A 27,689-nucleotide genomic window follows, 5' to 3' on the forward strand; every position below is an offset into this window, starting at 1 on the left:
AGTTAATGGAGCACGTACAGACATCGGGCAGCACGATGGCCTGTCACAACTTCCTCCCAAGATGAAGGATATGTTTGTATGGTCCAAATTCTTTTATTCTTCTGTCTCCCTGGTGGGGAAGAATTGCTGATGATATTTGTAGACCAGCTCCTGTTGGGAAGTGCTGATTGGAGAGAGGAAATCTGTGGTAAATTCCTTCATAAGCACTTTTCCACCTTATTCAAAAAGGCTGTTTGTAGCTAAGAGAGCCCATCGGCACCAGGAGGTGGTTTTGTTGTAGCAGTGTGTTATTGAATGGAAGCCTGGCAGTCTGCTTCTGGGTGGTGGCCTCATGAGCAGCCCCTGGATAATGCTGTATGTAGGATTTTTATTTATTTATGTAGAGTTCAGTGCAGCTTCTTCCCGTGTAGTTGATAGAGCAGCTTGGTGAAGTGCATGTCCGTGTTTGAATGATGCTTTCAATTAGCAGCAGCCTGTCCTAGTGCATTGGTCCGGGGTTGTTAGAGGACTGCTGGATGCTTCCAATCCCCTCCTACAGCCAGGGGACAGAACCCCAAGAGCAGGTCTGCATGCTGCCCGGCTGCATTGCAGCATCTCTCAGAAGCTGTTAGGGAAATCTGGTGGTGATTTTTGCATAAGGTACTAAAATTGGAGGGACGGAGCTGTGCTGTGAAGAGTTCTGGTGAGAGTAACCCTGCCCACAGCTGTGCCAGCAGTGAGAGGAGCAGCCAGAGCTCTCGGTGTGCATGTTCCCCCACCCAGCAGTGAGCAGCACAGTAACTGGTAAGGGGTGTGAGGGATGGGGGGTTGTTTTGCCCTGAGTGCTTGCTTAGTAGTAACAATTCTGTACATAACCTACCAGGTTTTTCTCTAGGGTAGTGGTAAAGAGATGGGGGAGAAATGCGTGGCAAAAAGAATATGGCAAAGATGAAGAACTGCTGTTAGATCCGAGTTTGTTTTAAATTATCTTTACATTTGCTTAAGGAAAAGGTAATGTGTTCCCTAATCTCTCAAGCTGTCATGTCTGCAGGCTGGCTAATGCAAAATCTCTGGGAGGAAATAGAGTGGCAAGGAGAATCGTGTATTTTGCATCTTCCCAATCTTCCTCTCCCTCCACTTAAAGAGCGTTCAGGCTTGAGTGCCCCAAGCTACCCAGGTGCAGAGGATATTACGGGTTCTCCATATTGCCAGCCCTGCTTTTCGCTGCATGCAGTGCAGCTCGTGCCAATACTCCCCCACTTGCATTTGCACTGCTGGCAGCAGTCATTACACAGTGTGAGCATTGCACATGTGCGCTTCCCCTGCAGCTCCCGTTGGCAGCAGCACCGTGTGCTCCCTGCCACAAGGCAATGGGGTTGGCGTGGGCTGGGGCTGCTGGGAGGCTGCACGCACGTGAGCCACACTCCTGGCAGCTATTGGAGGCAATGGGATGGAGGAGAGCTCCGGTTCCCTTCTGCTTTCCATTGGAGTGGAGAAATAGTGCATGTTGTGGTCTGTCATACACTATTACTGTTCAGGGGCTCCCAGTTCGACCTGCCAAGGCAGAGGCTTGACGTGAGGCCAGATGAACTTGACAGAAGTCTCTCTGCTGTCAAAACTTCTCCGGTGCTAAAACAAAGCAGGAGAAATGCTGCAGATCCTGGAGCTGTTCTGGGCAGGGCTTGTGTTACTGGTATTCAAAACTCACTTTACCATTAAAAAAAAACGCGATAGCGGTGCATTCAAATGAAATAGTCACAGAGAAGTGATTTTGTCCTCTCTTTAATTGGACCGTGTTAGATTTATTTACTGATAACATCCAAAGGGAGCTGTCGGAATAATGCAGGAAGGAGAGAATGTGTCCGTTGTGGTAATGCGCTTTTGGTAAATGCGTTATGGCAGAGTTATGAAGTCAGAAAGAAGCCTTAATTACAGTTATGAAGCCATTAAGAGTCTGAAGCTGCAATCCAAGCTTTTGCTGCAATTGTGTTTTATATTTCTTCACTGAAGGCCTTAGTGTGTGTATGTATGTGTGTGTGTGTATATATATATATATATATATGTACTTAAGAGGACTTGTTTTAGAGGGTAATATCTCCTTTTGTTTCCTTTGCCTCTTCTCAGATGGTGCAGAAGTGATGGTGGGTACTTACATATAGCAGCAATAAGTTACAGAGATCACAGCAATAAATAGAGCTCTTCTCAGAGCACATGCTGCACCTGCTAATCCAGCACTGAGGGACCCAGTGCCCACATCAGTGTAGCATAAGGAACTGCTGAACTTGATTCTCTCACCTTGGGGAAAGGAAGGGAGGGCAGGGTTAGTCTCCAGCTTCCTCGGGGTTGAGGGAAGGGGTAGGATCACTCTGGGAGACTTTATTTTAATATGAAAAAGGCCTTGGCAGCTTGGTCAGTGTGTTAGCACTCTGTGTTAGCACTGAGGTCAGCACAGCACAGCCTGTGCCCTGCTCAGGTCTCTTTGAGTTCAGTTTTCAGGTGTTGATGAGCATTCGTAATGCTCTTCTTTGATGCTTTGCAAATGACTCCCTGATAGTGCATTATTTATAGCAGATGTTAATTTAATAGAGTGAACTTTGTTACCCTTCAGGATATAAGCATCTTAATTTAAAAAAAAAAAAAAGCACCCTGACAAAAATGTAGCTGTAAATCAAAGGTCAACAGGCAAACAGCCTGAAGGTATTGTTTGCTCAGTTGTTAAATTGATACTGTGATGCTTTCTTAAATGTAATATTTCTTTAGTGACAGGAAGGTTAAGTACAAGTTGTACTGTTATGCGAAAGGAGTAATGAACCTTATTTATTAGTGTTTTTCTAAAGCTGATTGCTTGAAATAATTGCAAGTGCAGCACAGTAGTGCCAAAGCTTTTCACCGTGGCTCTGAGCAGCAGCTCTGAGCTCCCCACTCTGTTCTGCTTTCACATAAGGGCTCTGCCTCATGGCCACCCCTTCTTGGAGGTCCAACTGTTTGCAGAGAGGTCAGGCCTTTGTTCATCAGCTCCTGGGTAAGAAATGAGCACTTGGAAGAGCCCTTTCCAAGATTGGCTCCATCCTGCTTTGTGTTGGAGGGAGGTGAGTCCCGAGCTCTGTTGTTTGTTCTGGGCATGGGATTCGGCCTCTTCAGTCTGCAGTTGAAAAGATAATTTTAGAAATCTTAAGAATGTCTGCTCAATATGTTGAAATAGTTTTGTCCTTTTGCAAAAGTGTGTTTATCTTTACCGTGGGACAAGGTCTGGTACGTTGGACGGAGACTGCTTCTCAGCCTGTTTTCCTGTTATGATGGAGTTATCAGGAATAAAACAAAAATCCCAAACATTTAACCATTCCAAGGGCTGTTTGCTTTCCCTTTGCTCAGCTCTTGGTGTACTGAGCTGGGAAAGGTATGATGGTAAATATTACTGCCTTGTTTCCAAAAGCTGTTGTGTTAGATCTCTCACTGCAGCATCTGAAGCATTACTGGAAATATTCCGAACTGTTATAACAACATCTCTGCTGTTATTTTTCTCTTCCAAAAGTCTTCCCCTTCCCGCTATTTCCTGGCAGGGAATGCTAATGAGCAGAGCTCCAGGTGAATCATGCAGCAGCAGTGAGCAGAGAGATGCTGCCCTTCCCTTCGGGTGGTGATGGTGATTCTCAGATTGCACTGGCAACGCTGCTGCATTTTTCATTATGTTTGTGCATTTCCAAATTGTTAAATGCTTCTTCCAGTTTATGAAGTTTGTTCTGATTGACTGTTGGTAAAGGCTTCGATGCTCTGAAATTTGGGTCAATGACTTGAAGCAGATGGCATTAAAATTCCCAGTGCTGCATCTCTTTAAGGCAACAGTACTCTGGGTTGAACCCAAGTGCTCCTACTCCCAAGGAGATGGTGGAGTATGGCTTCCTTTCCAGCAGAGCACCCTGGAGATAGAGATACTGACTGTAATTGTAGAGCTACGTGGATAATCGGATACCTACTGGTTCCTGTTTGTTTTACATTTCAGTAGTTAGAGCTAGCTCTCTCTTCAGGGATCTAAATTAAATGAAGTTGTTTACAGCTGTAAGCTTGGAAATGCATCAGTCAGTCAATGTGACATGGAAGGAACCACATGGAGAAATCAGCAAATGGTCTGCTCTTGTCTGGGCATGGTTTCGTTGGGCTGTTGTTGCTGTTGGGCTCACATGACTTCAGTATGTTCTATCCAAAACAGCATCCATAGTATTATAGTGTAGTGTTTCACATGCTGGGGATGCCCAACCTGTGTTGTGCCCAGCCCTGCTTCCTGCTGCTCTACCTGGGCAATGCCTGGCCCTGCTGCAGCCCCCTACTTTATAGGGCTTCCTGCAAAGCTTCAGCCCAGCTGCACACACATGGTAGCAGGTGCTGGTCCAACCATTTGCCTTCTGGCATTTGGGGCAAACGCCAACAGACAATGGCACAGAGGACGAAAAGTAAATTGGCCTTCTAAAATCCTTTCAGCTTTAAGTATTACAGATATAATTAGAAACAGAGGCGAGGATTATTATCCTATAAGTGCCTTTCTAGTCTGTTCTGCTTTTGTAACCTTTCTTTTCTTCATCTGTCATCCTGTCTTGCTGCATTGTTTCTCTGCGTAGCCTGGCGTCTCCACCACTGTGTCCCATCGCTGCCTTCGCGCTTAGAGCTGTCTCTGTTTGCTTTTCCCTTTGCTTACGTCAAAGCTGTCGTCTGTTGGCTCTGCCCTGGTGTTCCCGTGAAGCCACCATCATTCAAACAGATAGGGAGCTCTTATTGCTGCAAGACAACAAAAAGATGCCCTCTGCAAGTGCTCCTTCCCAGGCTACACAGCTTCCCCCTCTGCTGCTTGGTGAATTGCTCCCTGCAGGTGCTGATGCTCAAAGCAGTGTGGATACCTTCAACAGGGGATCTGGGCTCAGCTCTGTCCTGCAGTGGGGGCTGCAGTCATTGCTCTGTCTGAGTTCTTGAGTCCTGAAGCTTGGTTTACTCTGCCATGCTGTTTGTCAGTCATCTGGTTTAAGACATCATCGCTGCCCAGACTGACCATTACTCTGATCAGGAGTGTGCAGTTCTCAGCCAGCTGGAGGGGCTGCATCTCCCACCCTGCTGAGAGAGGGGAATGAAGGGACTGGGGGTAGAGGGGGAAACCAAATGGGGAAATAAAAATAGAAGGGCACAAATACCTGTGCAGATCCTCCAGGTGGGCAGGGGTTGCGCAGTTTGCATCCTTAGAGTTGTTCCTGCAGATAGGACTGAGCACAAGTTGATGCCACGGTGTCTTTGTGTGAGCAGCTTGTGTTTGAATACTGAGGGTTCTCAGCAGCTCTCGGCCTGGTGCACGAAGCCCGTTGGCTTGAGTACCCTGAAAGCAAAGCCAACTGCTTTCAGAACAAACAAACCCCCTACAATGCTCGCTCGTTATTTCCCAGATACAGCTGAGATGTTCAGCCTTGCCCCAAGGGAAATCGATGGTGTGTTTGGACTCCCTGTTGCTTTCCGTGTATGTGAGTGTGTTTATTTTATTTAAAGAGTTGGTACATAATCAGTCTTAAAATTAACCGACTGCCTGTTGACTTGTCACCCTGTGAATGAAAACACATTGCTCGTAATTTGTTTGACATTATTCTGTCCCGTTGTCAGGCTTCTAATTACTTCTAGAACATAACCCAGATGTCTGTCGGTTTCTTTCTGTCTCTTTCATCATCATTATTATTATTTATCTCTTCTATTGTAAAACATAGAAGGAAATATTTCATGGAAGTGATAGAAGTTTTCTCCCCCGCCTTGTGGAGAATTTAGGAGCTGGCTGTGGGTTTAACTCTATGAAGCTGGGCTCCTTTTGAGGGGTGTCCATTTGGGCACCTGGAATTGCACGTCCTCTGACTTGGGGTCTGACTCTCTGTGCTTTAGGGATGTTGGAGTGTGTCTATCTGCATTACAGTGCTTTTCTAGCTACTGCGTTCTGAAAATGACCGCATTCTCCACCTTATTTATTTTTAAAGAAGAGATAAATTGCTTGTGCTTTTAGAAGATTAAAATATTAATGTATTTAAATATAACAGAAGAAAGGCAAGGCAGAAGGGGTTGCCCTTTCAGAATGTGTACAGATGAGCAATTTCTGATTGAATCCATTGGATAAGCACGTAGTGCTCCTTGCCAACACAGGCTTCTGATAATTAGCAATGGGAAAACTTAGGTTGCTCAATGAGAGGTTTTATTGCTCAAGATCTCTCCTGTATGTTAAATTTTCCTAGAGCCACAAGCTTCTAAGCACTGGAAACACAGTTCTCCCATGGCACACTGGATCACCAGTGAACTCAGGGCTGTTTCCCAGAGGCATTAAGCCACTCAAATATCACAAGGTTGCCATGCTTTTAGTGGGACGCTTGAACACTTTGCATTGATCCCACCTGGAAAACTGTGCTGACCAAGGAACAAACTCTGTTCCTTGTGTTGGGTCTCTTTTGGGTGAGGTTAGGCGTGTGGAAACTGCTTTTAGCTATAAGAAACACGATTTTAGCTGAAAGAAGTGACCCTGCTGACTTCTTGTTTTTGTATTGTTGATTGCCAGCTTTCTTAGCTCCTATTTGTGAAAGATTACTATTATATTTAAATGCTGTTTCCTTTCGAGAAAATAGTCTGTTCGGGCTGTGTGCAGTGGGGGATGGATTTTTCTATTCTGCAGGACTTTGCTCTAACAGAGTTCGGAGTGGGGGGGAGACAAAAGTATGGGAAGGACTTGGTGAGTCGCCTTAGGAAAGAAGAACTCCAAAGCAACAATGAAAGAACTGAAACATGCGTTCAGTACAAGCTGTACTTGTGAGACTGTGTATAGAGACTGCAAATTACTATGCGGTCCCTGCCATTAAATGCAAATACATCTCTCGTTTTCCCCTGCATCCTGATCAAGAGGATTTTAATGAAGGATGAATGGAGTGAAGAAGTCCCTTACAGTGCTTGTGCCCCAGCTCAATGCATGCTGCCTTTTGTGTTGTCTCTGAGCTGTGTCGGCATGGTGGGGCCTTCTGCTCTTCTGGCTGAGCCCTGAACATGGAGTAGCACTACAGGGGGACCCTCTGCCAGGACTGGAGCCAGTCCAGGCTTCTCATGGTGGAAGTGCTGCTTGCCCAGAGGGCTGCAACTGATTGACTGATACACTGCTGGGCTTTGCATGCAGCATTCACAGTGAAAATTGTAGTTGGGGTGGCAGCTGCAGGGAAGGATGTTGTCACTTGAAGTTCTCCTCCAATCCCTTCCTGCTTTTGCTGGAAGGAAGAAGGGTGTTTGTATCTCGGCCTGCTGGCCCAAGATGGCTGCTACCTCAGCCTGGGGTCTGCCAGCCCCAGCTGCCCTTGGCCTTTGCAGGAGCTGACGAGCAGGAGTTAATTGATGACTCACCAGCACAGCCGTGTCAGAAACGCTAGCCTCATTTTGCTGCTCCTGCATGTTCTTCAGCCTTGCAACTACTTGATGTGGTTTTTAGCCTGAAGAGAGGTTACTGTGTCCATATAAAACAACGGTTGAAAATTGGGAGTGTGCACTTTTGGAAGAAAAGTGCCTACAATGCAGAACAAGGCGCCAGGTGGATCGGTTTGCATTGTGGGGGGTTGCAGAAGCTGTGCTGAGGCTGCTTTCAGTCCAGGCTGGCTGCAAATGGGGTTTCTCTAAAGCGGAGAGGGGGGAGGGTGTTTCTGGTTTGGGCATAAAACCCACCTGCCCTCCCCACCTTGTTACAGGGGAATAATCTTAACAGAAGCCTTTCCCCCCTACCCTGGGCCTTCCCCACCATGACAACAGTTTGATCATTTTTGGTAAGAATTTTGCCTTTAAAACTGCAGCCTTCTGAAGAATGAACTCAGACACCAAAGCCAAAGAAATCCTCCAAACCATGAAAAACCCAACCAGCAAGGCTTTGAAGAAATGTCAATTCCATTTTAATACATGGAACACATGCTCAGGCTTTCTCTCGGTACCTGCTATCTAATTTCCCTTCTCTCAATAGCTCTGACTAATGCTGAGATCTCTCTCTGTTTGAGCTCTGCCATTTATGAATACAGCAAGTCTTATCTGAAGCCCTGTGAATGCTTACAAGTATGAGGTGCGTTCAGATGAACAATGTGCATAAATAGCAATAGTTGAAGGGCCAGGCCCTTGGAATAACAATCAAGAAGAGCTGACCCTGTTGAATGCTTGATTAAGAGAATGTCATCTCTGCTTGTCAGCTCTTTGGTAGCTGGTCCAGGCTGGGGTGTTCTGCAGGGTGCCGTGCAAAGCTGAGCTCAGCCAGTTGCTTGGGGTGATCACCCAAATTCTGCTGTTGGAGAGGCCCTTTCAGTAGGGTGATCTTTTAGAAACACGGCTTAGGGCACCTTTAATAGAATGGTGATTTATTTTCCTTTGTAATCAGTGTTGCTGACTGAGTTACCCTCCTGCTGCTTTGCTGGTCCTTCTGTAGGTGGGTGCATCAAGGACTGCACCTGAAGTTTTGTAGGACTGGCTGTGTCTTTGACACCGCTCTGTCTAATGCCCTCCCTCCTCTTGTTGCAGCCCTCCTGTATCTGTTTGCTTTGCCAGCTGTCAGCACTGCTCTTTGCATTCCTCTGTATCCCCGAGCTGTAAGGGAGAAGGTAGGAGTGCTTGTTAACCCAGGTGGTGCTCCTCTGGAAATGGATGTGTGAACTGAGCTGCACCTGCACAGTGAAGACACCTCTAAGCTCTTCCCAATCCTTCAACTGAAAGGTCACCAGAGTACAATGTTGTTGCTTATTTAATTACTTTTACCAGACAGCCTGTTTAGGGCAGTATTTTAAGTGGCAGTGGCATAAGGGATTTGGAGAATTCATTACTTATGTCCTGCTTGTAACAATTCCTGGGTTGCTCTGGCCCTGCTTGAGGAAAATCACCTATTTATACCATCTTGAAGGAAGGGCCAGGGAGAGCTTGCTGAGGGCAGAACCTTTCCAAATAGGTGCTGGTAATGCTGAAGCTCTCATTTTCTTCTGGATCCCTGCAACTTCTGTTAGCGTAAAAGACTTGATGCACGGGTTTCAGTGCAGATTAAGCACAAAAGTGCCCTTAACTGTGTTTCCAGGAGTCAGTTAATGCACATGTGTGTTATCTCTGTAACATTTCAGTGATGATAAGGCATCTGTAGCTCTTTCCGTGACACAGTTTAGTAAATCCAGCAGCAGCCCTTTGTTTCTACCATTCCTGCCTGCCTTGTGGAGTTCTGCAGAGCTGCTGTTTTTCTACCTTTGCTGCAGAAAGTGGTGTGTAATGTGCACAGTAAGATGGTGGTGATTTGTATATTGAACATTGCACTGTGGTTTTGTTGGACTCTGGCTCCTCAGCTTCAGTGTTCCTTGGTCATCCCACCTGCTTCCCATCAAGGACACAGACCAAACCCTCTCTCTTCTTTGTTTTAATAGAAGCTGTTTGTTCTCTGCTTTCACACCCCGTGGACACTGTAGGTAAATTCTGCCTTGCCCTGGCAGAGGAGAAACACACTGCTGATGTGCCCAGGGAGCACGGCATAGGGCCAGTGTAGCTGCTCCACTTGAGAATATCGCTTACAGCCCATAGATGCAGTGGTCATGCTGTAATTAAGGTATGTGTCTCTGAGTGCTATTTCTGGTACTGTCAGTAGGTACAGTAGAGCTTCATTAGTAATGCTGACCTTTTCCCTGCCCAAGGAGCCATCCATCTCTAGAACCTACAGGAGAGCTTTGAGAGAAGTGTATTCTAACACCTGTTGTGAAAATGGCCCTTTTTTCCCTTGCTGTAAACTGTTGTTTTTATGATGTTTTCCAAATGGTAACTGTACGTATGTAAAGATGCATTTGTTTCTGTGAACACTGCTGCTGCTCTTGACCCATCTGCCAGAAATTCTGCTCTTCAGACACAGCTTGCATCCTCCCAATGTGTCTCCCTCTTCTATTGGAAACAAACATTTGAACACAGCTTTGCTTAATGAAAAAAAGAACAACTAACCCTCCAGAACACGAGGCAGTCTGAGAATGGGCTGAATCTACTGTCAAATGGGAATTTTAGGTTGGACAGCTGTACAAAGTATCTGTCACCGTGGAAAATCTCTTGTTCCACTGCACATAAATGCCTTAAGCAAGTGTGACTGCACAGTGCCAGACCTGGTTAGCATAGGATGAAGCTGCTGGAAGCTCTGTGCTCCCTGCTCAAGCAGTACCTGTGCCTATGGTTTCTCTTTAGTTTGAGATCAGTGTTGCTCTGGTGCAAGGACTTTCTCAGCAGCACAACTGGCAATTGTTAAAGGAGGGCAACCTGCAATTCATGTCACTACCTAAAATAAATGGAGGGGGAAGAAAACAAAATGCACACCGCAACCCACAAAGCATGAACTTGAGGGCAAACTGCTTTTAAGACACTTGTCCTCTGCTTGAAGGGGCACTGCTAAATTGCAGAGGATCACGCAGTCAGCCCACATCGTGCTCTTCTTGCTGCTGAGGATGTGCTTGTGAGATGCCCTCTGACTCGATGAGAAGTGCTCTTCCATTAGAGCCCACCTCTCTGCTGTTTGGGGCTCGCTTTGCTTTGCTGGGGAAGCACCTGATGTTGCAGCAGCTCTGTGAGCTCATGGAGTGGCTACAGTGGGGTGAGCAGCAGCCACCATGCCTGCCTGCCTGCAGTGCTGTGGTGTACGTGCCCTGCCCAGAAAATAGCTGTGCCTCTTGACTGTAATTGTGTTTGTGCATTCAGACCAATTTGGATGGTTACAAAGGTTCAAAAAAATCCCAGGGATGGTAATAAGCTAATTTGGTAACTGTTTGTGGCTTTTGTTGTTCCTCTTTGTTGTGAGGACAGAGCTGGTTCACAATGAGCACTGCATGAAAATTGCATTATTAGTAATTACTGGTAATTTCTTGTCTGGAAGCTTCAGGTTTGTGGGAGCACTTGCATCTGTTTGCTTCCATATTCCCTCTGGCTTATCTATGATATCTGGGCACCGGGTACCTCGGGGCACTTCAGCAATTCCTCTTTCTCCATGGCAGCTTACCTGCATGGCACAGAGGCAGCTCCTTCTCTTTCTGCCCTGTGTGCATCACTGTGCAACTCAGTGCAGGGCAGCCTGGGCTCATGGGCCCCAGGGATGGGGGCAGAGAAGCAGGAGCTGCCCATGCCCACGTTTTCACCTCCCCGGAATAAATTGTCATTTTGATTTTATTTATTTATTTTTTTTCAGCTATGATGTGGTAATGAAATGGTTTCTGTCAGCTGGCAAAGTGAAGGATTAGTCACAGAGACTTGCTTCCTTCTAGAGAAGCTGGCAGAAAGGTAAAAAGAAAAAAGCATGTTGTTTAGCAGAAATTCCTGGAAAAAGCCATCCTGAAAAAGCCGGCTGTTCAAAGAGAAGTGCAGTGCTGCTGTATTTAGTTCTGTCTCAAAACCCTATTTTGGCTGTAAATAAGGGTTACTTCTGATTTTGGACTCGTGTAGGGAAATACGCAGGGGAGGTAATCTCACCTGGCATAGCTGAGGAAATGGGAACAAGTGAAACTTTGGCTTGTTTAAAGTTAAGTTTTTTCCCAGTATCAGATACTGAGCTCTTTCATCAGAGAGCATCTTTAGATTAGAAACATCTTTGCTATTCATCCAGATAGGGAGTAATAGGAGTGGACTCCGGACCAAACCTCGGGACGTGGGGTTTAAGGATTCCTGCATCCCAATTACCCCTTCCCATGGCCTGGCTCCTTCCTTCTCACCTGCCCAGCCTGACTGGAGCCCTCTGGCTGAGCGGAGCCAGTGCTCCAAAATCTGCCTGGGAATGAGCAGTAAGTGTGCCCTGCTGGGCAACTCCTGCAGATGTTCCAGGCTTGCATGAAGTGAGCAGCCAGCAAAAGCAGAGCCTCCTCTGTTTGTTTGCTCTTGTTTTTTGGCACGTCACGTGGTGCCGAATAGAGCTGTAGTAAGTTTATCTAAATTTCAGGCCTGTTTGTTCTTAAGGTGGAATTGTAATCGCCGGAAGTTCTTGATAAATATTGGATTTTCTCCCGGTGTGAGATGTGGAAGGATTGGGGACCTCATGGCTGCACCCCCCAAAGCCTTTTCACTCAGGAAGATGAGTAAAGCTGAAGGACATACAGCTTGTTCCTTGGGCTCGTGGTCCAGGTTGGGTTTGTATTTATAGCGTTTGTTTTGAGTTTTGTTTTTATTGGCTAAAGCAATGCTTACGCTTTTCTTGTGCTCTGTGAACTCAGCTGCTGTGCCCTCCGGTGCCTGCGTGCTCGGGGAGGGAGGAATGCCTGCTATTTGTGCAGGGGGAAGTGCCTTGCTGATTTCTGGGGTGCAAACTCTGGGATATGTACAACTTCCAAGCGCTAAATATCTGCAGATGGCAGCTGACCTTTCTTCTTGCCCAGCTAAATCATAGGAGGTTTGTTCTGATTTGTGATGTAACAATTTCTCAGTGACCGCCTCCAGTAAACACGGCGTTTTTTATTGTTTTCTTTATGAGTTGATTTTCCCCCCCCTTCCCCCCCTCCCCTCCTCTGCAAATGATATTTAACAGCACATGGAAAATGTGACTGACCCTTAAAGGTCGCCTTGTAGTTTACCATTCTGTTTTTATTATCCTGCATGTCAGAGAACACAACATATTTGCTGTCTCCAGAGCTGCTTTTTCATGTATACTTAATTTTTTTCTTCATATGTGAATTTAAAATAGAATTTCTTTAAAATATGGTGGCAGCAGAGCTGCTCTCAGAAGGTAATTTGCTGTATTTTATAGCTTCTGCTGAGCTTTTTTTAGTTTCTTGCTGCTGATGATATCGATTGGAGCATGGAGTTTTTATGCAGCTGAAAGGAAAGGTGGTGCCATTACACAGATCTTTTTTTAAAGGCTGTCTTGCAATAATAAACATACACAGGCAGCAGTTACCAGAACTCATTATTAAATAGCTGTAAAACCACTAACAAGATAAACCATTTAATGTATTGACTTGTTAGTATCCAGCTCTGCTTCTGATGGAGTGGTAGCTGGATTATACCTTTAGGATCTAATTCCAGGTAATACATAACCATTGGGCTAAAGTATTTTTCAACTCCCAAAAAGCAGTCGTGTTTTTTTCCTAAGCAGAAGGTCCCGTGCTGTTGTCTATGAAAGATGCCTGTGGTGAAGCTTTGGCTTACCAAAGGGAAACTCAGGGGCAATCAGCTTGGAGCATTGCAACCATAATAAGAGAGTGAGATGCATGCATTGCATTCTTGCTCCCATTTGATGTCTGCTTCCACTTGTAGTCCTGGGGAAGGTGAGCAGGGAGTGCAGAGTGGGAGCAGCACGATGCAAGTGCATGTGTGCCTGGAGCAGGTGATGCTCTGCAGAGGTGTGCTGGTGAAGCAGCCACTCCCTGCATGCTGCAGGCAGCCTCGTGTTGCATTGCAGTAAGCCAGCTTGCTTTTATTGCATGGAGAAGGGGTTTGTCGTGAGGATTGCTGCGTGATCCCAGATGCTTCTTTGAGCTAATGAGCCCAAACCAACGTCTCTGACCTTCTGAGAGATATTCACATCCAGATTTGCTTTCAGACCTCATGGAATTTGGCTTAGCTTTGATTTCTTGCTTTTCTGGGAAGGTTGTATGGCATGCAGTCGATTGAGTTCAGCACCAAGCAAGCAGAGGCTGCCATCCCTCTGTCTGGAGGGGGTTTGGAGATGCAGCCTCCTTTGTGCCTGTTTGCATCGCTCTCCATAGAGCCGGCTTGCTTCTGTCACGCACTGGAATGTGACTGGTTTTCCAGAGCAAAAGCAGAGCATCCTGAATTATTTAACAGCCATTGCACTCTTGACTGATTTTCTTTTCTTTTTTCATATATTTTTTTTCCCTAGATGTCGCTTAACATTTCTCTGGAGCAGGCAAGTGTGTAATGGAACATACTTAAGCTCTTTTTTGCTGGGAGTGTCTTATTAGTTTACAGCTGCAAATGTATGCCCCTACCATGAGGTGCTTTTTGGTGTTTGTTTTCCTGCTCTGAGCAGGGTGGTTGCTTGGCCAAAAGAATGAATTGCTTCTCTTGCATATTCCAGTATTTATTTGTTTAATTAATTCTGGAAGGCTCTACACAATCTAAGGCCATCCCAGTAGGTAGCAGGGAATGGTGCTTGTAACAAGAAGTTAACGAGTTCTCCTCTGAGATACGCTGACCTGCTGAGGAGTTAGGGAGGATCCTTCATGTGTGTGCTATTTCCCTCCAGAGTTCCTTACTTCACCAAGTGTTTCTTCTCTTGTCAGCTTTTTTAGGCTTTTCTCTTTCCTGCTGTGGTTTCTATGGAAATGTCATGGGTTTGGATGGTGTGTTGTAACCCTCATGACTGCAGCACAGTCACTCTGTATTGCTTAGCTTGTGCTAAATTTGTGCTTGAATCATGTTTTGGGAAAGAGGCAGAGAGTGTTTGACATTCGGGATGCTTAAAGCCGTGGGTACCGAGGTGCCAGCTTCAGGAACTGCAACCCAAACCAGATGCTGCATCTGCTGGAGCTGAGAAGCTGAAGCCAAAAAGGAGCCGAAGCCAACATTGCTGGGCAGGTTTGGAGACAGTCACTATGGTCACCACACATGATATGGGCTTGAGGCTGTTGGTTTGGGGCTGGGAGACCAAACTGGGATGCTGCCTCCAGGAAGGGCATTTCTGCTGTTTGTCTGTGCCACCTTTTGCAGAACCAGTTGATGCTGAAGCATTGGAGGGAGCTGGGGTGGCATTCTTATCTCTCTACCCAGAGCTGACTGCATTTAAAAATAAAAACTGATGGCATTTCATTCAGCCCTCCTTAGCTTGAGTCAGAGCTGCACTAAAGCACATTGCTTTGGGTGAGGTGTGGAACTGCCTCCCCCAGGGGTTCCTGTACACATGTGCTCTCTGAAGGCATCACAGGAGGTGTGGATAGGACAGGAGGCATTAAAACACTCTTTTACCACGTTGTTTTAATGAGCAGTAAATGTGACAGTCTAACCCAGTGCTGTCAGCGGGGCTGAAGGAATTTGCCTCAAATCCCAGAGGGAGAATTCCAAGCACTGGGAAGTGCTCGGGGAGCTGATGCTGCTCAGATGTTTGGAAAATCATGGAGGTGATTGCCAGGAAGAGGAATAGGAGGAAATTACTTCCTTCTCCTCCAGATACGGTCAGTTTATGACTGCTTGGCTAATCTTATTGCCGCAGCTTGCCTGGCGTGATGGACAGCGTAGCTGCGGTCTGGGTTTTGGGGCCCTTTTGTGCTGAAGGATGACATGACATTATTTAGAAAATAGAAGAATTCTTGCAGTAACAAGCTGTTCAAGGGGGAAAATGTGGTTCTCTCTGCTTCTCCCCATGTCAGGCCTTGCAAATTCAGACGTTGCTCTGTAACGTGGCGTAGTTACAATCTTGTCAACATGAAACTGGAAAATATTTTCAACTCAAAATAAACTCCACAAGAATAGTTTCCATGTTATCTCCTACTCAGAGGAAAGCTACTGCACTTCAGTCCTAAATAAAGATTCTGGCTGACTTCAGCATTTTGAGAAGCAGCTCTGGTTGTCTTAAATGTGACCATTGCCTCAATGAGTCTGTCTGTATGCCTTGATCTTCATGCAAACCTTTGACTGTTGTTGCTGCTGTGAGCAGGGTGCTGCTGGGGGCCCAGGCAGTGCTCGACCCTAGGTAGAAGCATGTGGCTTTGGGGGCATCTTGCCTATTTTCATAGCCTGTCAGTGTCCTTTATTCCTCCTTAGCCTTGCTGGAGAAAGAAAAATTAACCTATGCCCAAGGAAGCAAAGATGGACCATAAAGTGACTGCTCATGTGAGCTGTTTAGCATCCTTTGAAGCCTGCATTTTGCTGTTCTCAGGCCCAACACCTGGTAAGATGGATCATGGAGCTGTTGATCCATTGGCGATAGCAATCATGCAGTGGCAATTTGTCTTTGTTATTTTTATTTCTTTTTTTCTTTGATCTTCCTCCAGGATTTCTTCATCCCACGACAGCTTGGTGCCCTGCTCACTCCTGGGAGCATTACCAAGCTGCCTCTTGGGAGCAGTTGACTTCCAGAACATGAAAACTTCTTAGTGCTGTGCTAAGGAGTGATGGAAGAGGACAAACATGAGTAAATCACCCAGATGAAGCCATAAGTCATCAGTCTGAAATGAGCTTAGCTTGTCTCAGTTGCATGACTTGCACACCTGAGCAACAGAGACAATCTTTCAGAAACTGCTGTGTATTTAGGGGAAAAAGAATTGTTAGCAGGGTGTCACTTAAAGTATGGATTGCCAGTGCTGCCACTGCTTATGCTCTGCTTTTCTTTCTTGTAATTAGCAAGACTGGTATTTTTAGGTTAGCTTTGCAGCTTGTCTATTTTCTGCCAAGTTGGCTAAGAATGTTGCTTTCACGTGACACAAGAAATATTCTCTTGGAAACCGGTGCTTTATATATCCTGAACTTCCCCTTCTGCTGATGTCCGGATCTGTTCTGTAGAACTGCAACAGCAGGAGCTGGGGGAAAGGTGTCCCTTTTATTGAAGCCTGTGCATATGGCTGTTATGGGCTTAAACACAGCTGAGTAGCGTTTGCAGATAAAACTGATAGACAGGAATGTTTTTGTTTTCTTTAGCTTTTGAGTAGTATTAGCCTTAGTTGTAACCTTTTTGGGTTTGTTATCTTTTGTAGGGACTAACTGGAGCTCTGATCCTGCAGTGAAATCCACACAGATGGATTCTTTCTGCTCTGTGAGGTCTTAGGTCACAGCAGCGAGGCCAGAGTGCATGGTTGTACTTAGTTTAGGGTTGCTCTGGCAGGATCAGTTCTCTGCTGATGTGTTTCCTGTTTGTGGGACATCCAGGTACAGATTTCTGTAAAGGCACTGAGTGTGTGGTGCTGAGCTCTGAGCAGTGGGAGTTATCCCACAGTGTGAGGTCTGGAGCCTCAGTGCAGGCAGAATGCTGCTTCAAATGGCACCCCAGAACGTTGCTGCCTGTGTGTTAAGGTACGTGAAGACCATCCTTAATCTGAACACTCAAGTTAATGGGAAGTGAACCTTCTGTTTCAGGCTGTGAGGTGTCAATGGATAGTCCTTGGATGGATAAGGCAGCGTTTGTGTACTCTTCCATGTGAGTTAGAGCTCATAGACAAGCCTTTGCCCTGTGCATTGTGTAGGTAGACCCAGAGGTTTCCTACATGGTTCCTGCTCCAGCTGATTGTGTTACTGCAGCTGGCACTGCTAGGGACGTGACATCAAAGTGCCATCCAGAACTTGTAAAAAATGAATGCAGGGTTTGTGTTATTGATTCTGGGGCTTCACTGTCATCCATTTTCATCCATTATTTGTTAGTGAGAGGGAGGGTGAGCAGCATCTCTTCCTGCAGCCAGACAAGGCTGATGCTGCCTGTTAGGGACCAGCACGCATGTGCTCCTGATGTCACAGTCTAAGGAAGTCCAGATCCCAAATCAGGTCACTGTTTACAAAGCAGATTTATGTCAGATATAAATACAACTATAATGCCCTTTAATGAAGGGCATGTGTGGCTCTCACAAAGGCTGCATGGCACTCCTGCTATCTGACAGCTGACACATGGAGCCATGATAGCGAGGTTGGAGCAGTTCTCAGGGCATACAGCTCTCAGCCCACTCTGGCTGTTGTTCTATGGCTGAAGCAGGAGCTAAGATAATCTGAGTATGTCTGCCCCGATGGGGCCAGGCGTGGTTCTCACTGCCTTAAGGATCATGGTATTGTGCAGCCATGGTCAAAGCCTTCAGGGCTGACCCTGAAATTTGAACTGAAGGGATCTGATGCGTTCTGCTCTGTGCTTTGACTCCTCAACTGTTGCTGGCTACGAGCAATGTTTCCAACCCATGCTACTTCTAATGAAATGGCAAATTTAGGGTAATTGCTCTTTGTGGGCTTTGTTTTTTCTAGGCTTGTTCTTTATAATTACAAAAGCACTTCAAAAAAAGGCCTTCCAGACACAATTTGGATGTTTCATGGGGAAACAGAGGAAAAAAGCACCTCCTTTAAGCTGGTTTTCCAGGTCAGGAAGCAGAGTTTTAGCTTTGGTCCTCGTTAAGTAGCTTTCCTTTGTCCCACGGTGCAGAATGACCACTTGTAGGGCACCATGGTTGACTTGTGAGGTTTGATTTTTGGACGGAGAAGACAATTGAAATCTAATTTAATTTGAGGAATAAAACCAAAGAGTCCCATGCACATCCTCAAGAAGCATGAGAAATCTGCCCTTGGGAGGACTGCTTGTAGTGTTGTACTGAAACCACTACTTGTGGTCTAGGGCAGTTGAAAGCTGTGTTACATCTAGAAATTCTCACTAGGAAATAGCATTGTTTCCCTCAGGGAAGTCTGAGTAAAGTCAGGCTTTGGGTTTTTGAAACTCAAGGGAGCAAGAGAGGCTGCAGGGAGGAATTCATCAGCTGAACAGGCCAGAATAAGAGTCTGAAGCAGGAGATACGATGTCAGAGTTTGTTCTGTGATTCCCAGGGTGGTAATATCCCTGTTGGATTCACAGCTTAATTACATCTGATAACATTTGCACAAGTCTTGGTGAGGATGCTGCTTGAAGTGAAGGTCTGACTGCCTTTTGTTCCCAGATCTTTTCCTCATCCTTTGTAGAAGCACACAAGGAGATGCACAGGAGATACACATTGTAGCTGTCCCTGAGCTTAATCTGGGGAAGAGTTTGTAAGTATTCTGTAGTAACACACTGTACTTTGTGCTCGGAAAAGCTTGTACAGAAGTTAAATATACAAAGGTGCAGCCGGCTTCCCTCCTGGGAGTGACAATGTCACTCTGCAGTGCAGTCAGCCTCCTCTGGTCCAATTCTGTCTCAGTACCTGCGTGCTCTGTAATGAGTGGCATTGCTGCCGGTGTCCTCTGCCTGAGGCTTCTGAGTGTGTGTGTGTGTGCTGCTGGGATCAGAAGGTGGATGGCTGCAGTGGTGGTGAAGCATTGGGGTGGGTGAACAGATGGCTGGTGGGGTCAGGGAAGGGAATGAGGAGGTAAATGCAGAGAGGTAAAAAGGAAGATAGAGGACTTCACTTTGCCTTGTGGCCTCTCATCTCCCTGGGGGTCTCCAAGGTGATGGTCCCAGGCCTGGAACAGCCACTACCAGCACTGCAGGCAGTGTGCTGGCAGCCAGCAGCTCCAGCAGTGAGTCACCACACTGTGACAAGGAGAGCTAGCACCAGGAGTTCCTTGCCGTTATGCATGCTCTGCAGGGAAACTTGCCTGGATGTGTATCGCTCCTAAGGTGCGTAATGGAAAATAACTCTTAGCTCTGTGGTTAGCAATTAAGGCTTGGACCTTGTAGTAAGCTGTCCTCCTTTAGGTCTTTAATACCATTTTATCCTCAGTTCTGCAAATGTGTGCTCTCTGATGGGAAGGCAGAGATCAGCCTCCTCTCTGTATCAGCCTCCTCTCTGTAGGACTTTCTTCACCTTCCAGAAGGTCCATAACTTCCCTCGAACTTCTCCTTGGAAAACATTGCCCTGTATCCAGGAAGCACCTTCAGGGGCCTGGAGTTTGCTGGAGCTGCAGGTGTGGTCCTAGAGCAGTGGATGGATTTGGGGCAGGGCAAAGGACCTGGCCCCATGATGGCCCCAATCAGCCAACATGAATTCAGCATAGTATTGAGTATATTTGCTATATATAGGCACCAGTGGAATGACTTTGCAGAACAGAAACTTTGCCTTTCAACTTGAGATTCAAGCAATAGAAATTACCCAGATTGAGAGGAAACTTAAAGCAAGATCCAGGCTGAGCTGGCATGCACGTGGGGGGTGCAGAAGAAGTGCAGCAATTTGTTATCCACACCAAAGGAGGAACTCCACCAATCTGAAAGCGCCCTGGGAATCTTTGAGTTCTATAGACATAATTAGGGGCTGTGGTGCCATGCAGTGGTTAGCACTGAGGACCATTAGCAGGAGTGGTAAGGTCTGAAGGTTTAAAAATGCTTCATCACTCCATGTGTGGGATGCGGAATGGTGGAGGGAGAGAAATATCACCAGCCCAAAATGTGCTGAATAATGAACTGAAAATGGTTATTGATTATCTGTGCACTTTCATTATGGCGCTGCAGTGTGAGAACAGCTAGCAATTCCTTCTCCTTTATTAACCAAAAAAAAAACTTTCAAAGGCACTTATGAAATATTTAGTGTAATTATTTCTTAAGTCAAAACTCCAAAGAAATTAATGCAGCCGGAGAAATGTTGTTAATCTGTTGGTGTTATGGATGAAAGAAGCAACGGGTGTATTGAACATTTACCTCTCCTGTGCAAAATGGCCTCTTAGTTTCTGTCTTGATTGCGGCATTATTCATCAACCTTCACTGCTGTGTTTGTCTTGCTTCCCATGCAAGAATTTCTGCTGTCATTACAAGTTTCTTCTGATGGAACAGGACTTTTCTCTATCCCTGCCTTGCCTTTGGGCAAGGCAAATCTCAGCCTAATGAAGCCAGTGTGAAATATTACAGTGCTATAACACTGACTTTGAGTTGTACGGTGTTCCTTCCCTCTATGAAACCCTTTTAAAACCAGCTATGAATGTTCGTTTCCTTTTCCACGTATATTTATGTAAGTGAGGTGATAAAGTATTATTTCCATCTAGGCTGAAACTGCTACAGAAGTGGAATAGCAGCTGATATCAACTTTTATAGGGAGCTACTAAGGAAATAGTCCAGAGTCTGTCCAGAATAGGAAATACCCATCTTGTGTCTCAAAAATGGCTTCAGTGGAGTTGTGAGTATTTGAGTTCAAGTTAAAAAAATCAGACCAGCCTTGGGCAGTAGTGTGAAATGAGCTATAGTTTGGTAAAGTTGAGTGCTGAGTATAATGAATAAACTATAAAATAAGGAATGAGTGGTGTGGGTGCTGTTGTATGGGTGATGAGATGGGGCTGCGTCTCATCTGGTGTGGGGCAGCAGAAGACAAGGGAGAAAGGGAAATGATTTTGGATATGAAAAATTGCAGAAGAATGGTTCACCTCTCCTGAGACTGGCACAAGAGGAGAGGCTTGACTTGTGGTGAGGGTGACTTAGGTTAGAGAGCAAAGGTCTTTAGCTTCTGCAAATAGTATAGACTGAGAGATTTGGCTGATGGAGAGAGGAGTGGATGGAGAGGTGTTTTGGGTTGGACAGGTGGGCTCATCCCCAGCACCAGCAAAAAGATTAGAGAGTGGTTTGTCTTTCTGTCTGCACTCAGCCATGAGTTCGCTATGCATATTAGCTCTTTTAATGACTCCTTTATTTGTTCATTACCAAATCACCTCCAGGCATGGCACGACTTGAGGTGTCCATTTTCCAGCCCAAGTTCAGCTGTGGAACTTCACCTGGTTCACTTGGAGTGAGAGGTGAGCACAGACTGGCTGCATCGCACTGCAGCACTGCTTGGAGAGCAGAAGGGAGCTGAGATTGCTTCTCCCCAACTGTTAAAGAAGTAACAGGAGTGGAAAGTGTGAAGAAACAGGGCAAAACTGTGGAATATCTAAGGAGAAAAAGGGATGTGTAGATGTGGTGTGATTATTATTATTATTATTTTTCTTTCCCTCCCATTGCTTAAGGCTTGTATTTTGCTGCCCAGTGAACTATAACAAGATTTAATAGCTCCAATGTAGCTATATTGCATGTGGACCGATTCCATCCTTCTGTTGTAATAAATGTCTGCTTTACAGCGAGCTCTTAAATTCTATAAGTGACGTCAAATTGTATCTAATAATGGAAAAAAAAGATTAAGTGCTACAAATGTGACTTGCTCCCTCCTTTGTCCCCAGCCCTTTGCCCTGCTATCTGCATTTGAGACCTCTCAGTGAGCCTGCCTTGAGGTTTGCACAGGAGGAAAGCTGTTTTCCAGGGATGCTGCATTTTTCCTCCTTCTCATTTGATTTCATCTATCCCCCCCCCTTCCCTTTCATCCTGCCTACAGCCAGGGCTGTGGGTGCTCCCCAGCTCTGTGCTGCAGCTGAGCCCAGGGGCTGTGCTGTGTTTTGGGGATGTGCACAGATGTTTGCTCATTCACTGCCAGGTGTGCTCCTAAGCTCAGCCCAAAAGCTCCAGTGTGTTGAGCACTGCATAAGGACTTCTTAAACAAAGATGTGACAGCTGAGACGTGTGATGAAGATGGATGATTACAAAGAACATTACTTAATGCCACCGTATCCTTCAATCAGTTATAGCGTGAACTTTGAAGGAACTTTAACTTTTAATTTATTTCTTTCAAGGCCTGATGAATTTTTATATCTGCTTAGCTGTCAGTCAGTGGGTATGACCCGAGCACTAAACCTGAGCACTGCAGATTATAACAAGCCGTCTCATTCTGCCTCTTCAGTTTGTATATGTCTGTGTGACTGCAGTGGTGAATGTTATGGCAAGTAATGCTGTCCCCAAAACAGAAATGTTGGGGTTTTATTTAAACTTTAGGTGAAGAGGTGCCTGAAAGAGGAGGGGTGATGTGATCAAAGTTAGCTAAGGGTCAGTGTAGCTGTGATGCTCTGCGTCGATGAGGCTGAGTGAGGCAGCTTCTGAGCCAGGAGGAGGGTGCTGCATTAATCAAGGTGTGAGCATTGAGGCTGCCTTGCAAAAGTGCTGACTTAAGTCCTAGGAATCTGTTTGACGTTTTTGCTGCTTCTTCTAATGGCATCAATAAATCAGAGCGCAGTGTGGACGCAGTGCTCCCTGCCCTGGGCTCTCCATCAGGGTGTTTGCAGGAGGAGAAGCTGCCCAGGTGGCATCAGTGATGACTGACATCTCTCCAAAACCACTTTGTCCAAGGAGCCGCCTGCTTGGAATGTTAAAGGGATGTAGGGAACCTAAAGGAAGCCTTTAGGAAGGTAGTGCCTTTGCTCTTTGTTTTGCCACTGTGTTTGGCTTCATTTTCTCAGTGTTAATTGTTTTTCATTTCTCAGTGATGTGAAAATACTCAGCTGCTGAGTGCAAGGCAGAGCCTGATGCTGCAGTCCTGGGGCTGGCACAGCTCCGCATGACCCTCTATGGTGACTTTTTTCCTCAGGAGAGTCCTTAAACTTTATCATAATGTAAAATGAGCCTCCTGTGTGAGGCTCTAGGGCTTCTAGGGCTTTATTTCTTCCCTGTAGAATGCAGGAACCAGCAGCCCTGGCACTGTGTGTGTTGTGGCCATGCAGAGGAGCCAGGAGTTTGCCTTAGTGCTCAATTCCCGTACCCCTCAGGGCCAGCCTGTCAGTCTGGCTGGGGCTTGGCCTCCTATTTAAATACCCATTGCACATGAACTCTCATTCCTTAATTACAAGCTGTCAGTTGTCATCAGCCCTTTGCTCACTCATTTACTAACAGTGAAACTGGACCTCACCTCCTGCAGTGAATGCTGGACACAGCGCACTGTTTTCTGAGCAGAGCTGAGAGATTTACCTGATAAGCTGCTGCAGATCCTGATGGTTCCCCCCTTTAAAGAAAAGGCACGTCCTTAAGAAGCTGGACATGGTTATGAGGGAATCTGTTAAAACCAGAGGTAAATACAATGCATCACACCTTAGCCTTCAGCCATAGCCTGAAACAATAGCTCAGAGGTGGACCTGACTCATCTCGGCAGGATATTGACTCTGCAGCATAATTATACTTAGAGAGCCTGATTCTAAAACAATTGAGGTATAAAGTTATGTGCCTGGCTCTCACAGTTATACAGCTCTGTGTATAAATTGAATAACAGCCTGCACCATCGTGCCCCTTTTGCAGAAACAGCAGCAAGCACAGCAGTGTCCTGCATCACCAGCAGGCTGGGGTCTGCAAAACCCATGGGCTGCCTCCAGTCCTGGGATCCAGACCCCTGGGAGACCCAGTGTGGTGCTGGGTATGTATCGTTCATGGTTTTCCACCTGGGTTCCTCTGCTTGGGTAAAAGTCAGGGCAGATATTTTGCAGCTCATCATTTGATGGTGATGAGTTAATGGTTAGACTTGATCTTAGTGGTCTTTTCCAACCTTTATGATTCTATGAAACTATGATTCTATTGCTGTTGGCCAGTGCGTTTCAAGGGCTGTTCTCTCTCTACCTGTTGTTTGGGGCTGGTTGCAGGAGCTGTGGTGGTCAGTTTTGAGTTTGGGGTAGTTTTTGGGTGCAGTGCTTTTCCTCAGGCATGACACCACAACCTGCTGCTTTATGGGGACCTGCAGGCTGAACCAGAACCTGGGCTTTGAGCACTGACAGGAAAATAGGAACCTGGAGGGAAAGTCTACAAAGAAACCTCAGCTGTTGGTGGACGCTGTGTCTGCTTCAGGCCAACACAGTTGGGATTTTAGTCTGTAATAGAATAGTCTCTGTTGTGTCTTGGCCATCTGAATTATTACCTCTCTGGCACTTCATTATAAACACATTTTTTCCTCCTTGGTACTGGTTTCCTGCCATTTTATTGCTTTTAAGGTTCTATTTTTGTTTTATTCATCTCTTTCAATCGATAGGAAATATCCTGTTCTTAGCAAGCAGCACAGGCAGACATGAGCGATGTCCTTATGGGAAAGCCAAATCACTTTCAGAGCTTTCTTTGGGGGTTGAAGCTTCTAAACCCAGTTTTCAAAGTCTCTGAAGTTTAACCAGGCACTCCAGACATTGCTCCATGTTCCACTGCCATCAGCTCCAAGAGTTGGTATCCCAGCATTGCACCAGTGCAGATCTGAGATGGTGTTTAAGATCCATCATATGGTAATTATTGTTGTTCTTTGCCATGACACTAATTAAAAACACCTAATGAGATTATCCCCACCTGTTCTCTAGGATTAACTTGATGGAGGAAATCCTGCACGTGTGTGTGGACGTGCAGACTCCTGCATGGCAGTGTCAGGAGGAAGGGCAGCTGCTCTAAAATTACTTTGTACAGGGTTTGCATGGCAAAGATATATTATTATTTTTTATTATTTCCTCCCTGCACACAATACATACACACAGATTACCCTGACAGCAATAAAATGAAACAGAGAATTGAATTTGAAAATAAATTGTTGAGGTGATGCAGCAGTGGACTTCCAGAAGAGTCGGTCCAGGATGGATGGGCTTTGTAGCTGAATTAGAACTCAATGATCAAACAGTAGCAAGCTATTGACAAAGTTGAGACAACTGCAGGGTTTGGGGCTGCATCTGCTGCAGCATCTGTATCCTTTCAGTAGGCAGAAAGGTGAGGTTTGGTGATGAGAAGGAGCCAGGCGAGTGCTTTGCATTCTGGCAGAGTGGCTGCCCAGACCTGCTGAGGCTGTGTTGCCTTTTTTGTCCCCTCTTCTTCCTCAGTCTTAGTTTCCCTCCCCTCCCTTGTATTATTTTCCTACCTCTATCCACATCCTATGGGGATATCTTAAGGGTATTTGAAAAGTTGCTGCTTTGACCCTTGGTGTGGTAAATGCTCTGCTCCCTGTATTCTTAAGCAATAATTTTATTAAATTGCCTGAAGGCTGGGTATGATGGGATTTTGTTGCTGTTGCTGTTTGATCATTGGCTGTATTCTTAAGCAGCAGTGTGAAAATGAGTCTAGCATTGACATCAGTGACATGAGAATTTTGCCTGTAGATTACTCGGAAGTGAAAGAGAATGGATCCTACCAAGACAGTATTTCCCAATTAAAATGGAAAGCAAAATGCATTTTGGCCATCCTTACTTAGAATCTAGATGATGTTTTCAGTCATGGTGTTTCTGAGGGCTGGAGATACCTGATACCTTTGATTAGATGCATCTCTGGTGTGTTGCCCACATTGGAGAGATACGTTATTGTCTAGCAACAAAAGATCTGCCTATTCATTTTGAGCTTTTGTCACATCTCTCCCGTGGAGATGCTGTTGCATAGGAAAGTCTGATTGATACAGTGGCAAAGGTCAGGAGGGTAATAGTTTTGATGGCATCCTATGAAGCGGATCAAAATTTCCCTGAAAGATTCCATTCAATTTGATATTAAAGGTCTGGTAACACTCCAGGGATTCTTGTCTCTGCTATTAGGCTTATTGCTATTACCAAAATTAATGTTTGGGATTTTATCTTTATTTTTTTTCCTGGTGGGATATTCTCCAACATGAATGGAAAATAACTGCTGCTTCTCTCTCACACTCTTTTTCAGGGATCCTCAATGCATTTCTTTGCCATTATTTAAGGAGCCTTTACTAAAAGCTTCTGGATTGAGTTTCTAAGCGGACAAAAGATTTTGTATTCAAAATGCTTATAAAGGAGTATCGTATTCCTCTTCCGATGAGTGTGGAAGAATATCGAATTGCACAGCTCTACATGATACAGGTCAGTTATGTTTCATTTGGGATCTTTGGGCATGGGATAACACTGGGCTTTGTCTGGAAGAGTGGAAAATTGCTGCATTTTAAATGTGAGGTTTTCTGGGTGCTTATAAAGAGGTGGGGGAGAAAAGGAATTTGAACTTCTAGTTATAAAACCCTGACAAATCTGATTCTTTTGTCCTTAAAACATAGAACCCCTGATTGACCTACCTGGCAAAATAGTGTCAAATGAATGGGCTATTCCAAAGGAGGAAAGCACTGAGCCCAAGGGCTTGGGTACCTGACTGCAAGGGCTGTAGGGCTTGCACTGGCACTGCTAATGGAAGCAGTGTAGTAGTTGTGTAAAACATCAGTGAGCAGTAGAGTGTGCAGGAGAGGGATCGTATTAAGGAGGAAGAGCACACCTGCTTTAACCAGGCTGAATACTGAAGGTGTGCTGCCAAGTAGACTAGCTGCAGAGGGCTTGGTTGATGGGATGGGTTTGCTGCTTGCTTCTAGCAGTTAAACTGCCTGTTTAATTAATGCAGAGCACTGAACTCCGCTTTGTTCACATGTGAGTGATTTTGGCTGTATTTTAATATCAAAGGACTGGATGAGCCATTAAGGCTTCATTGGTCCAGGAAAGTGTTTGAGAAACTATGCATCCATCCAGCCCTGCTGTACAGCTGCTCTCATTTTCTAGTGCATTGATATGCAGCAAAATAAGGTTTCCTCTTAGGTCAGATGCAGTAGAGGGTGTGCTGGGAGGTGATGTCAGGTCTCTGATCTTCCACCTACAGAGGCTGTGGGCTGGGCATGCTGTGTCTGAGCTGGATGCTCATGTAATGAGCAAACGACTTTACTGCTATGTGTACAAGTGGAACAAGGGGAAAAGTTAGCTGTGCTTTATATTTGTCTTAGCTTTAAAAAGTAACAAATACAGAAAGCCCACTTATAGTAGCATATGGAGTTTTTGCTCTGTTTTTTTAGCATCTGGTAAGAGTCTGTTTTCAACTCTTCTTGAAACTGGTGGAAAGGTTCCTGCAGGCTTCAGTGGGAGCTTTTCTTAGACCATGATATCAAATGTCTTTTTTTCTTCAGCGTGTTTTAAAAGTGGAGGTTTTGTCTTTGAGACAGATGCCAGGGAAAGAGCAGTGGGGAGCACGACTCATGTTTGTTTCAGAGGATGAGGATAATGCTTCGTGTCTGTCTCTTGTTTTTCCTCTGAAATGTGTAGGGAGGCCACAGGAAAAGCAAGTTGTGTATGTTGAACTTCCTCAGGGGAACAAGCAGAGATATCTGTGTAAAACAGCAGTGTAGGGGCATTCCTTAGAAACTGTTGGCTGAAAAATGCAAAACAGAGATGTTTAAGCTATTTCCTGGGGAGATGAGTGATTCTGAAGAGCTAAAAGTTCATTTTGTGGATGTATGTTGAGTATAGTGCAGTATGATTAGCGTTGGAGTCACCAGCCAGCCCAGTCCTGTATAAGAAGCAGTTTTCCAACAGTG

General features: G+C 45.5%; 1 protein-coding gene and 1 long non-coding RNA gene across 2 annotated transcripts in view; one reads left to right on the forward strand and one right to left on the reverse strand.

Moving 5' to 3' along the window:
* Nucleotides 1–27,689, forward strand: part of PITPNM2 (phosphatidylinositol transfer protein membrane associated 2) — a 104,372-nt gene that overhangs the window by 21,801 nt on the left and 54,882 nt on the right. The window contains 1 exon segment of the mRNA XM_032447868.1: nt 26,033–26,205. Coding sequence (XP_032303759.1) covers nt 26,128–26,205 — 78 coding nt within the window. The 5' untranslated portion in view covers nt 26,033–26,127.
* Nucleotides 1,749–5,297, reverse strand: LOC116654110. Its single transcript, XR_004309031.1, has 2 exons — nt 5,157–5,297; nt 1,749–4,749 (listed from the first exon to the last, which is right to left on the reverse strand). It is a non-coding gene; the product is annotated as an uncharacterized LOC116654110 (long non-coding RNA).

This window comes from Coturnix japonica, chromosome 15 (genome assembly GCF_001577835.2).
Source record: "Coturnix japonica isolate 7356 chromosome 15, Coturnix japonica 2.1, whole genome shotgun sequence".
Classification (NCBI taxonomy): domain Eukaryota; kingdom Metazoa; phylum Chordata; class Aves; order Galliformes; family Phasianidae; genus Coturnix; species Coturnix japonica.